At 55.0% G+C, this 12,760-nt stretch overlaps 3 protein-coding genes across 3 annotated transcripts; 2 read left to right on the forward strand and 1 right to left on the reverse strand.

Annotated features, from left to right (window-relative positions):
* Window positions 1-6,624: 6,624 nt before the first annotated feature.
* Window positions 6,625-9,422, forward strand: CTRU02_201312 (uba ts-n domain-containing protein; the record flags this gene model as incomplete). The annotated part of the gene is made up of 2 exons (XM_036726345.1): window positions 6,625-9,234; window positions 9,321-9,422. 2 exons carry the CDS (start codon window positions 6,625-6,627, stop codon window positions 9,420-9,422), a joined length of 2,712 nt encoding a protein of 903 aa, XP_036582026.1.
* Window positions 9,423-9,729: 307 nt separating this feature from the next.
* CTRU02_201313 (ubiquitin-conjugating enzyme) lies at window positions 9,730-10,311 on the reverse strand (the record flags this gene model as incomplete). The annotated part of the gene is made up of 2 exons (XM_036726344.1): window positions 9,730-9,983; window positions 10,065-10,311. 2 exons carry the CDS (start codon window positions 10,309-10,311, stop codon window positions 9,730-9,732), a joined length of 501 nt encoding a protein of 166 aa, XP_036582027.1.
* A 488-nt stretch (window positions 10,312-10,799) lies between these two features.
* Window positions 10,800-12,752, forward strand: CTRU02_201315 (uncharacterized protein; the record flags this gene model as incomplete). Its single annotated transcript, XM_036726346.1, has 1 exon — window positions 10,800-12,752. The coding sequence occupies one exon, from the start codon at window positions 10,800-10,802 to the stop codon at window positions 12,750-12,752; it is 1,953 nt and encodes a 650-aa protein (XP_036582028.1).
* Between the last annotated feature and the right edge of the window lie 8 nt (window positions 12,753-12,760).

The following is a 12,760-nucleotide window of genomic DNA, read 5'->3' on the forward strand; positions in this document are numbered from 1 at the left end:
CAAAACGCTACCCGAGCAACCAAAGGTTCCTAGACAATATGAATGATATTGAAAGAGGTTCCAGAAGAAGATTTCAAAGTCCTGATGGATTTTGACTGAAGGAGGCGATCTCGAGGTAAGTACAGCGCGCAAAGGATATTGGTGATTTTTTGGTGGAGGTTGGACGATGGTTGTTGTTGTTGTTTGTGTGGTGTGAAGGAGGAGAGAATTCCGAATTGTGAGGTAGACCGTAAAGTGTTGGTAGTCACGAGGTAGGCGCGAGGAAGTGATAGAAGGAGCGTAAATCTCGGCGAGGCAGGAACGGGTGAGTTGACCGACACTGGTGATGCTGTGGATGGAAGGAGGTGGGAGCGAGATGATTCACCGAGTCCTTCCTTTTTGGGAAATTTCCACAACGGGTCGAGTTCAACACCGAAACTGTGCTTAAAGTCCTTTGACAGCCGAGAATAAGAGAGCCTTTGAGTTTGAGATGGCTTCCTTTTCTGGTTACTTGCAAGTTGCAATTTCCTTCCCTGGCTAGTTGGCGATGAGTTTTGACTGAGATGTTTTTGTCCCAGATGGAATACTTTGCAATGTAACTTTGGTGTTGCAACACACTACCAAACGAGATTCCAGCGTCCGATGTCCAGCACCACAGGCAGATTCAAAGTAAGGTCGTAATGAGAGCAAGCCCGTTACTTCTTTTTCGTGCGAGGGAACAGTACGTCGATAAGTCGTCGAGGTCGTCGTCTTCGTCGTGGAGCGGCAGATCTAGCAGGTTACGAATTCAATGAATCCTCCTCTTTTTACAGTTTACACCTAATGCGACTGAACGGGTTACGTGGTTGATGTTGATATCGAGAGACTGGCACGCAACGGTTGCGATATGACGTTGTCGGGTCGTGTAAGACGATGCGCAAGGATCTGGAGGCTGGGAAAATCGGGGAAGATAATGCCACAGGACGGTAATGTCGTTTTCTTCGATCACCCAACGGCTATGTCTTTTCCAAAGTCGAGTCAAGAATCGAATGCGATCAACACACACACACACAACAGGGTCTCGGAGAAAAGAGTGTCCAGGGCTTGGAGGAGCAGGAAGCCGAAAATGAGTGAGATCCGCGGTTCGGGAAATATTTTTGGGAGGGGAAAAATGAAGGGCTGAGTACGACGAGCAGAAGAGCAAGCCGTCAAGAGAGACAAGATAACAAAAAGGAGTGTGTAAAAAAGCGAGCGAGTGAGTGAGTGAGTGACAGTCAGAGACCCCGTGAAGTGACGGAAGGAGGGGGTGGTGACGGAGGGGAGATGAGGGACAGGAATGAAGACGATGCAAAAAGGGCAATCTGAGAGAAGGAAACGGGCGACAGGTGGAGAGACATGGCTTAAGGATATGGCAATTCACATTTCTGCTGGAGGGATTGGGGGGCCGGGGCGGACAGCCTTCCCACACCCCTTGAGGACTGGGGGCGACGGTCAAACACTCCAGGGAAAAGACAGGGGGTGTGGACTTACACCCTTCGACAACCATCTCCATATGTCTGAATCCCCATTGATCTCCGTTCTTAGCCACCGGGGGGAGCGAGCGACAACGGGAGGCGGGCGGGAGTGCCTGTGATGGGAGAGCGTTGGCTAGTTTGATTTGGTGCGGTTTCTACTTGGTCATTTGCTATGTCGAATGAGCCCGGGACCAGGGCAGACAAATGGCGCACTCTTAGGATGCTCAGCCTTTCTTTCCCCCTCTGGTCGTGACGGGGATCCGGGAGTTTAGACTGGGTCATTCTAATAATGTTCAGCATCAAACAGCGATGTTCCTTGCTTATCCATAATCTGTTTCCTGGCGATCGTGGGAACTACCCACAATCAATTACAGTGTTAAGTGTTCGGATCATTGCTTCTCTGCTTCTGTTTGATGGTGTTTGAGGCAGGATCAACAGTTACTGCTCTGACAGTGACAGCGGGCGACAGCAGCCTCCTGTCTCCGACGTGCAGCCACTGCTACGCTACTACACTACCCTGTCTACGGCATCTTACCGCGAGGTGCCCCAGGGTAGCGGTCAGTCGAAGTGCGTTGGAGGGATCGCTCTTGATGTGGGTTAGAATAGATTAAGATGATGCTTCAAGGGGCCGGGCCAGCGCGACGGGACCAGGATCCTACTGGCTGTGCCACCAACTGGGGCCAACCTGGTACAAGCCAAAAGTACGAAGTACCCTTTCATCAGTCCAGCGCTTGGGTTTGGAGTCTTTTGCCGCTGGCCCCCTTTTTGGTGAATTGGCCCCCTTACACGATAGAACACCAAACGACGGTTTGCGTTTGTACTCCAGAAATGGCAGACACGGACGCATGAGAACCACATACCCGTATAAAATCGGTGGGGAATAGAAGCGAAAACAAGCGAGAGGCAAAGTCAACAGACAAGAAAAAAAGCGTAAAGAAGCGAAAGAGGAGATAAAGCACGGAGCATCCATTAACAAAATGTATACGTAGGCCCTGGACATGACAGATTGCGCGCTGTGCTGGTGTAAGGTTAGTCGGCAATGCGAGGCGAGATGAGATGGGATGAGATGTGAGCTGTGGGCGCGGGGACGAGGACATGGTAACAATGGTTTAGATGCAGACCGAACGAATATGCTGAGATATGCCGAGTATCTCAGCCTGGGCCACCGATCTGATCTACTGCATAGTACTGCGTAAGGATAAGGATAGAGAAAAGTGACTTGTGGCAGTTAATTGTGGCTGCTTCAAGTTGCTTCGTCTGCCTTATGAGCTGGAGAAAGTGAAAGAGGTCACCCCCTTCCACCCCTTCTTAGTCTGTCTGACCACGGAAATTGGGGGAAACGGGCGGCATCTTGGCACATGGCCCCCTCTAGCAGCTAGCACCAACGGTTTGGCGCAAAATCTGAAGGGAACGGTGTGGTGTCCGAGTTTTCGGGGTGTACCGGCGCACAATGAGATGGACCTGCAGAAAGATGTGAGGGAGTGAGCGAGTGAGAGTGCAGAGAAAGAGAGAGACAGAGAGAAGGAGAGGGGCCCTTCCATGTCATTTAGGAAATGCCGCGGGTGGCTTCAGAGTGACACACGCGACCATGCAGGTACCACATTCTGTACCCACAATCGAATGGCTGTTGGGGGCCTTCGGAGCCTTTCCCATACTATGTAGCAGCTGTCTACGAAAATGGAGCGAAAAAAAAAGGGTAAGCCAAGACGAAAAGAGGAGGACCCCAAGTGCAACGCCCCTTCTTTTTTACTGCCCGAGGATCTGCGGCCAATGACACTGTGGGATACCCCTTTCCGGTGTGGGAGGAGCGACGCAGAGCGCAAAAAAAAAAAAAGGACAAGAGGGGGGAAAAGAGTGGCGCTGAATGGTCAGTCGCATTCCCCTCCCCTCCTTCCCAAGACACAGGAACCAAGCATCCAAGGTATGCGGGTGGGCGCCCCCTTTGGAAGGAACGGGTTCAAGAGGGGTAGGCAGGGGCGACCTGTAGTGATTTGATTGGATAGATTGATTGGGCACCTCCTACCCCTGACCTCTGCAACCAATGGACTGTCACTTCCCGACAGACGAAGAAGTGGGCTTTCGGCTATATCATGCACAATTAGAACGGATAGGCGGCTGGGATCTGCGCTAATGTTAGGCATCTGCAAATTCCAGCGGCCTGCACCAGCACCAACTGCGCTGATGTGTGCTCCATATTTACACAGCACTACATAGTACGGAGTACTGCTGTGCTTGTCCACTAGACGCCGGCTCCGAAGGCCCCAGTGGTGACTTCATTTGCGCCGGGGGCATCAAAATATCCCATCCACCTCTACTATGTACTCATTCTATCTCCTCTTCCATACATTGGGTCGCGAACCCCGGATCATAATGACCCTCTTGGTTCTCTTGGCCCTCTTTTAAATGGATGGCGAATCAATCCATAACACCCGTGGTATGGCCATCGCCATTGGCGTAAAAAGAGATGCGCTGGATGCGCTTGGCCCAACCAGCAATCAACCTTCAAATTGCACCGGGCAGAAACAATGGGCAACCGTGCCGACTGACTTGTTTTCCCCTTGCCGCCTGCCGAGGATCATTCCACAGAAATGTCAGATCAACTTTCTTGCCAGGCCTTGCAAGGCACAAAGAGACAAAATCCCCGCGGATATACCAACCATAGTACCTAATTCAAGCCGTCAGGGTAGGACCGAGGAGAGACCGCAGAGAGGCCAAGCGTCATCTGCATTCTCCGGAGAAACAATCTTTCGGGCCCTTTCCCACCGTCCAATGTGCCACCAGTTAAACGATTTCCATCTCCGTCGATGTCTGTGACGGGGAGATACAGCATACAGACATAGCTGCTCCAACTTGCTGCTTCAGCGACGGGCGCTTGGCTGGGTGCCTCTTGCGCCGTTGGCTGTCTTCGTGAGACCCAGGAATCATAGGTCTCATCGTATCGTGAAAACCCCGCAGCTCAAGCTCCTCCTTCGCACGACAGCTTCGGTCCTGCTTGAGCTTTGGATACGCCTCTCCTGTCATCTTACTCGAGGCAACGACTGTCACTTGGCGTCTTGTGAGACCGTGCTTTGTGCCCCTCTGTAACAGGATAGCGTGTTGAGAATCGCACGAGAAAAAGCAAACCTTACAGCCGTGCCACGATGAACAACGACGCCATAAGACTCCCCCATTCCGACCGTTGCTTCTTCGTCTTGCCATCTTAACGGTCGGCAGTCTCGGCAGATTACCAGACCGCCATACTAGCGGCCCCAGCTTATCTCGATGGCCTTATGCGTTGGCTTATACGATCAGCATGTCTTACTACATGCGACAAACACTTGAAGATTTTTAATCTTGTCGTCCATCACGGATAACGTTGCCGCTGCCGCCGCCGTTGGTCAACCGCGAGTCGCGGTTAAGATTACCATTATCTACTATATCAGGGTTCAGTTTGACCAAGTTCCATACTGATGCGGATACTGCAGTTTTCAGCAGCATTCCGCGATTCAGGAGACAGATCTTTAGCTCCGCTTAGCCTTTCCCCTGATCGGCTTCCCTCAGGGAGGACCCCAGGTGTCGATATTCGAAACGAGTTTCAGCCTTTCACTAACAGAGGCAATGCACCAATCATCCGAGCTCTTCGTAAACCGCCACATTGGCCAAGGCCTGTCGTCTGATGGATTTCAATGCATCTTACTTGCCTCGTGTGACTTTTTAGGCTGTTCATGTTGCCGGCTGCACCTCTTCGTCTGAACTGCAGGTTCCTGGGAGTCAATTGTTAACCTTAGAGGATGTGCTTGTTTTGCAGCCACAGAAACAGTGTTTGCGGCTATGCATCGGATGGAAGCCAAGCAAAGTCCTGGAGCCATTCTAGCCATCTTATAACTGCTGTTTGATATATCCCCATTGGGGCTAGGACATTCTGCTCTTGCCTTGCGCCTTCAGCTCTAACTTTGTCCACAACTGACCTGTTGTCCGAGGTCTCTCGCTCGCTCTACTCATAAGTGCCGCCCTGAACAAATCGACCTGAAGATATGTCATGAGATATGATGTTTGTTGAAAGTGAAACCATGTTCTCTCCGCGTCCCCAATCACACCTATGCTGCGTCGCACGGTTCATCAAACACGTTGACACAACCTGAGCCAGGTGCTCCGTACTCCGCAGTTGGTTGCCATGACGGCTGGTCTTTTGGGCCTCTCATCTGGCAAGGGATGTGCGATCATTAGTGGTTTGACTTACCGTCACCTAATTTCCCATCATTGGCCTTTGCCAACTTGAACCATTGTGTGGACCGGCGGCAGCAAGCAAGTGGTTCCTGGGTACCAAGGACAATACGTTTAAGAGATGAATCCTGATGGTGACCCAAATTCCTACAGGACGTATTGATTGATTATGTTCAGGCGGTTGATCAATTGTCTGAAGACCGGGATTTTGAAGCAGTTGAATTGCATCTTCAACCCTCCTGACGGCTGTTAGTCTCAGATAGTTCCACCTGGGGTTGTATGGCATAGACCGGCATGAGTATTCCGAGAAGAACATCGCAGCAATCAACAAGAAAGTCCAAGTAGACACGTATTACTTGATCATCAGAGTGTACATAGTACCCTCAATTCGCTGGTGGAATAACAGAAACCACTAACACAGCCCACAATGGCTTAGCTACGGAGAGCTGAAGATGATGAATTCATGCGATGGGGCTCATGACCTCGCTCATTGCACAGGAATCCCCGTGAAAGTCATACCCCAAAATGGCATCGGAGTGGGCGAGGCAATTTGAGTAATCGAGATGGAACAAACTGCGATCATCCCCCAAGGCGAGATTGTTTCCCCCTTTTTTTACTTTCGGCGCCAACCGTCAAATCGACTGGTCCGTGCAGTGACAAATGGCTTATCGCCGAAGACTTACCCTCTGAGGTCCTTCTTCTGGATGCCTCACGTGGGCACCTACTTGTAAGGCATCTCTCCAGCCACAAGACGTCAGCTTCAGCCACAATGCCACATGCCACCTACGTCCCGTACGACGCCGCAATCAGCCAGCCCGATCCAGGAGTTGAGACAAGTGGAATCTAGAACGATCCGAAAACGATGCATTGAGCTCTATTTGACGCCCTCACGACCTCACGAAATTGATGATATGAACGATTGTACCTTGAGGTTTCCCAGTACGACAAGATGGATGATCTCTCGGGACTCAACTGGTCGTCGTCGGCCAGCAAGCCGGGCAACAAACCACCGCCCATGAACCCCTCAGGCGCCAATTACTTTGGTTCAATGCCGCAGTCGAATTCGACGCCATCGCCGTTCCCTTCTGGCCGCAACACGCCTTTGTCCGCTCAGGGTTCGGGGTCCGTCGCTGGCAAACCACCCGCTGCGAAGCCGGCCGCCGATAGCTTCAGCAACTTAATGAACTTCGCTGGCGCACCCAAGTCGACCGCGAACCTGAGCTTGCGCGAGCAGCAACAGCGACTCGAGGCAGAGAAGTGGAAGAAGGAGGAGGAAAGACGGAAACAGGCACAGGCGCAATTCGGTGGGGGCTTCTTGGATTCGCTTGGCTCGGGCAACGTCTCGCGGACGGCGTCTCCAAGCGTCCTGTCTCCTGGCTCGTCGACAGGCAAGAAGGCCAGCGACGACGATGATCTATTTGCCGCATTTAAATCCGAGACGAAGGTCGATAACGCGAGCCACTACCCTCCTCCGCCCCAAAAGGGCCCCTCCCCCGCGCATACACCGGCTCTTGACCTTACCAACCCCAGTGCGTGGAACAAGCCCACGAGCTCTACAAACAATGGTGGATTCGGGGATGACGATGACCCATTCGGTTTAAACCAAATGAAGCCCAAGTCATCGTCTCCTGCGCCGCCTCAGCCGACGATTGACGATGATGACTTCCTCGGTGACCTAGGACGCCCCGTCGAGGAGGTCCGGCGCAAGCAGCCAACCCCGCAGCCTAAGCAGCCTGAACCTGGAAAGCCCATTGAAGCGTTGGAATCCAGCTCCGACGACGAGCAGCCTGCTCCGCGGGGCGAGATGGCCGAGTTTGACAAGGCTGTCGCCCAGCTTGTGGATTATGGCTTTACACCCGAGAATGCCAGGCGGGGTCTGACGGAGAGCGGTGCGGGGTTGAATGTGCAGGCGGCAGCAAACTGGCTTTTGGATGATGCCCACCGTCAGGCCAAGGCGAAGGCACAAGGCAAGGACCCTGCTTCAGCCTCAAGGAGAGGACGCGAAGACGGACGACATGATGGCCAGCGGAGAGCTGACACAAGATCGCCTGCGGGTGGTGAGGCGGACTTCTCAAAGACTGCTGCGGCCATGGGAAACAGTCTCTTCAAGACGGCGAACTCTCTCTGGAAGACTAGCAAGAAGCAGGTCCAGCAGGCTGTCGCGGACTTCAACCAGGAAGGAGGAGACCCAAATCAGCCCAAATGGATGCGCACCGCCCAGCAAGACCGTATGCATGCCCCCGAGAAACGGCGTCCGGAAGCCACAGACGAGGCCATGATGTTGGAATCTGGTGGACCACCTCCCAGGAGGGCTGGACAGTCTTCACAGTCGCCCCGACCGGATGCGCCTCGCAGAACTGCATCTCCAAGAGACTTCCCCTCGGCGTCATCAGCACCCCCGAGTGGAAGAGGCACACCGGTTCCGAGATGGCAACAACAAGCTGGCCCAGCGGTACCTGATTCAAGGACACGCGCGAGCAAGCTAGCCATGACAGATGACAGTGGGGCCTCATATGTTAGCCCTCACAGGAGAAAGAAGGCGACGCCTCAGCCTGAAGAGGCACCGCCAAAGCAGGAGGAGCCGGATCTGCTCTTCAACTCTCAGGCACCCAAACCGTCTCAGTCGCTACCACAACGGCCCGCCCAATCTTCTCGACCTGCTCAACCTTCGCAGCCTTCGCAGCCAGCTCAGCCTGCTAGACGTCCCTCTCCGCCTGCCCCCAGGCCGGCTCCTAGACCAGCGCGCCAGATTCCCTCAATCACACCCGCCGCGATACAGCAGTCTACGAAGCACCGCCTTGAAGGAACAGCGCATTTCAAGCGGGGCGACTACGCGGCAGCACAGTCTTCGTACTCATCCTCCTTGTCCTCCGTTCCGGAATCTCATCCTCTGGCCATCGTTATTCTGACCAACCGCGCGTTGACGGCCCTCAAGACTGGCGAGCCTAAGCAAGCTGTTGAGGATGCCGACGCCGCCCTCAAAATCATCGGGCCCGCTGGTGGACAGGGCGAGCATGTGACTGTCGTGGGTGACAACGGCGGCGACGAGAAGCGCGACATGCGCGACCTGTACGGCAAGGCGCTCAGCCGTAAAGCCGAGGCACTTGAACAAATGGAACGTTGGGGCGATGCCCACGCCGTCTGGTCGACATGCGTCAAGAACGGTGTCGGAGGTTCCACAGCTATTTCCGGTCGCCAGCGTTGCCAGAACGCCCTGGCACCGAAACCGAAGCCGAAGCCCAGGCCGGCTGCTCCTGCTCGGCCTCGCGCCGCTGCGGCGCCTGCCAAGAGCTCCGAAGCGGTCGAACGTCTGCGCAAGCAGAACCTCGCGTCGGCGGCGGAAGACGACGAGAAGTTTGCGCTGTCAGAGAAGGTGGATGCCAAGATTGCGGCTTGGAGAGACGGGAAGAGGGACAACCTGCGTGCGCTCATCGGCAGCTTGGACCAGGTCCTCTGGGAGGGAAGCGGCTGGAAGAAGGTCGGATTGCACGAGCTCGTCATGGCCAACAAGGTCAAGATCAACTACATGAAGGCCATTGCCAAGTGTCACCCCGACAAGGTATGTACGATTATTTTCCCCCGTCTTTCGGTTGGAGACGGAAGAACTCTTGGACGAAGAAATTTTGGACTAACATATCTCTTCAGCTCCCCCAGGACGCCAGCACGGAGGTAAGGCTCATCGCTGCGACGGTGTTCGCCACGTTGAACGAGAGCTGGGACAAGTTCAAGGCCGAAAACGGACTATAATGGACCTCGTGTGTTTTTGCATGGTTATGTTATAGCGTCACATTTAAAAAGCGGGCACAAGGGCGTCGAGAGGTCCTGACGCGATGAGAAAGTATTTGTAGAGAAAGTTGAACAAATCAATATTCGATTCCCCATAAACGCCATGCTATGCAAAGTCTGTTCTACCACCAATTCTATATGTCTCTCTACAGGGCGTGCAGTCGTCCGCCGCCGTTCGTCTCACACCAGCCTGTAAGAACGGCCATTACACGGATATCTGTCCCCCATTTCCCCCGTTGTGATATCGACAGTTTGTACTCGTCCTCGACTACAGACCCAGAGAGCGCCTGACGCCGTCGCGGACCTTTTGCTCGTACTCGTTGCGGCGCTCGCGCCACATCTTGGCGGCCTCGACATTGGCGGGACTCTCGTCGTTGGGCTCGGCGAGCATGCTCATCACGGAGATGAGGATCTTCTCGACGGACTGGATTGGGGACCAGCGCTCGGAGGCGTGCTCGTAGTGGTTCGGGTCGTCACCGGGGGGGTGGAGGATGGAGATGCAGACGAGGCCGCTGGGGTAGACTGTCATTTGTTAGTTTTCCGGTGCTACTATACAGTACAAATTTCGATACCCTGGAGTGGCGGATGGGGAACAGGGCTTACTATTGGGGTGCCACATGTCGACGAGGAACTTCATGGTGGGTGGCGCGAGTGGGTAGTCCTTGGGAAACTTGAGCTCGGCGGGGAAGACGCCGCCCTCGAAGGGAGTTCCCTCGGGACCCTGGATGAGGGCCTCCCACTGCAAGAGGTCATCTTCGGACACGGGACCAGCGGTGATGCCCTCTGGGGGATTGTTCGTCAAGGCGCGATACTCCTGGAGGAGGCGGCGGTGGGCGGTTGACTGGGCCATGGTGGGGGGGGAGGATATACGCAGTCGCGGGAGTTTCGGGATAGGGTATTGATGTCGCGATGAGGCGAGGAATTTGAGTAGTTTGAAAGAGAGTGGTCTAGACTGACACAAGTGGTGTTTTGTTGTTAAAGACACCGTCGACTTACACAAAGCTGCACCGCTGTTATCATGAAGCGACTGTCGGTGCGTCGGCACTGGGATGGGAGGTTGGCGGGGGTGGAGACGCTTTTTAAAGTGGCGCCTGTGGCTCTCCCCGAATTCCCCGAAGTTTTGCCCCTCTGCCCGAAAGTGATGTACATATCGGAGCTTTGAGCAACATTTTTGGAGGGAAGCTCTGTCCACCCTAGTCGAACTCACACCCCGTTCGCTTCCCTCTCATCAATCTCGAGAGAGAGAGAAGAGAGAGAGTCCGCATCGCGACCTTTTGTTGTCGCCGCTGCGGAAATTAATTATACATATAGAGGCAATCCCCCAATGCCTCCCGCACAATGCCGCCACGACTCCCGTTAAGGCCAATCGCCGGCCGCGCCGCCTCGTTGACCCTGGGCAAACAATCGACGATATCAGCGCGAGAGGTGTGCTTGTTTTGCTCCCTTTCTACAACCTCGAATCCCTCGCGAACGACCCGTCGCACAGCCGCCAGGAGAGAAGTCGCCAAGCAGCGCCGTCACTTTCAATCTTCTACGCATGCAATCCATTCTTCAGCGCCGCTGGAGCCCGCGTCTTCGGGGAACCCGAGATCCGAACTTATTGATACCCTGCTCGAGTTGCAAAAGCATGCCGTAAATCACGTCAATCTCTCTCGACTGCAGCTCGCCCTTCAGGGTCTGCGACAGGAACCCGGCCAGGAGCATGTGCGAGTCGCTATCCTTGCGCTCGCTGACGGTGCGGAACCCGGAAAGACAGCGAGGGAGCTGCTGAGGCTGCTCCTGGCAGACCCTTTGAGCGACGAGGCGGAGTGGGAGAGGCAATTGGCGCAGCACGACACCAAGCAGCCGCTCGTCGTGAGAATCGCACAGGAGAATGCCGCGGAGCAGGGCACGACGCTGAACATATCCAAGACGAACCTGCTTCACGAGCTGGATATCTCATCGCCCTCGCTTAACGGGCACGGCATCGAGCTGTTGCTGATGGAGGTGAACCCGTTCTCTCCCGGGTCCGGGGAGCCGGTTATGCAGGATCTCGAGGAGTCGGTTTTGGTGCCTACGGTTGACATTCCCTCCAATACGGGACGGTACACGCCGGTGACGACTCCGGTGCACAAGGCGTTGGTTGTCTCGGAGGGTATCATGGGCGCTGCGTCGGTTGCGTCGCTGCCGTTGACCGAGTATCGCGATACGGTCTTCGCTGCCGTCAACTTGCCTAAATACCCCGTTGAAGAAGGCGAGCAGCTTACCTTTCAGCCCATTGATGTGGAAGTCGGCAGCAAGGGACTCGACCGCATCCGCGAGAACATTGGCAATGCGATGGAGTACGAGCGATCCTGGTACAAGAGCAATGTGCCTTCCGTTGTCCAATGGCTCAAGGCTGGTGTGAAAAACGACGAGAATAAGGTCACCAAGCCCGTGGTTCGACTTCACATTGCATCCTTTTTGCGCAACACGTTAGCGGAGATTGAGGCCGAGGAGGCGCGTCTGCTGTCTGGCCAATTCTCAGCGGAAGTTGCTTCGCCTAAAGTTGCACTCATGAACGAGAGACTGGCGGAGTGGTCGCAGTTCGCGCACGAGGAGCTCCAGCAGCAGCTGGATCTCGCGTTCGCAGGCAAGCGATGGCGGAAGCTGGGCTGGTGGAAGCTATTCTGGCGCGTCGACGACGTCGGGTCTCTTACGACGGACATGCTCAGCCAGCGCTTCCTCCCGGGGGCAGAGCGGGAGCTTGTCTACCTCGCTGGCCGCATCGCCGAGTCTGGCGTTGTTCCCGCTGCCGTCGAGTCTCCTAGCTACTCACAGCCTACGTCAACGCTGCAACCAGTTGTGGAAACGAAGACGGTAACCAGTATCACGAGTCAGAAACCAAAGTGGCCTACGCATATCTCATTTACCCGACGTTATCTCCATGAGGAGACGGTTCCTGCGCTCCAGGCCCTCGCGCAGAAGCTAGTCCTTCAGGCCTCTACCACATCGGCAGTAACAACGGGACTCGCGGGGCTGCTATACGTCTCGCAGTACGCATCAACAATCTACGAGGCGGGCGCCGTGGCGGCTCTCGGTATCGTCTGGAGTCTACGCAACATGCAGAAGAAGTGGGAGACGGCCCGGACATACTGGGAGGGCGAGGTGCGCGAGGAGGGCCGCAAGGCCGTGAGAGGAGTCGAGCAGAGCGTCGCCAACGCGTTGGACGCCCCTCGGGACCAGGACACGCCGGTCGAGGGCGCCGAGGAGCTCCGCAGGGCAAGGGAACTCGTAGAGAAGGCCGAGGATGCCCTTCAACGGTTGAAGTAGATAGCTCC

Source organism: Colletotrichum truncatum, assembly GCF_014235925.2.
Source record: "Colletotrichum truncatum strain CMES1059 chromosome Unknown Contig_0001, whole genome shotgun sequence".
In the NCBI taxonomy this organism is placed as follows: Eukaryota; Fungi; Ascomycota; class Sordariomycetes; order Glomerellales; family Glomerellaceae; genus Colletotrichum; species Colletotrichum truncatum.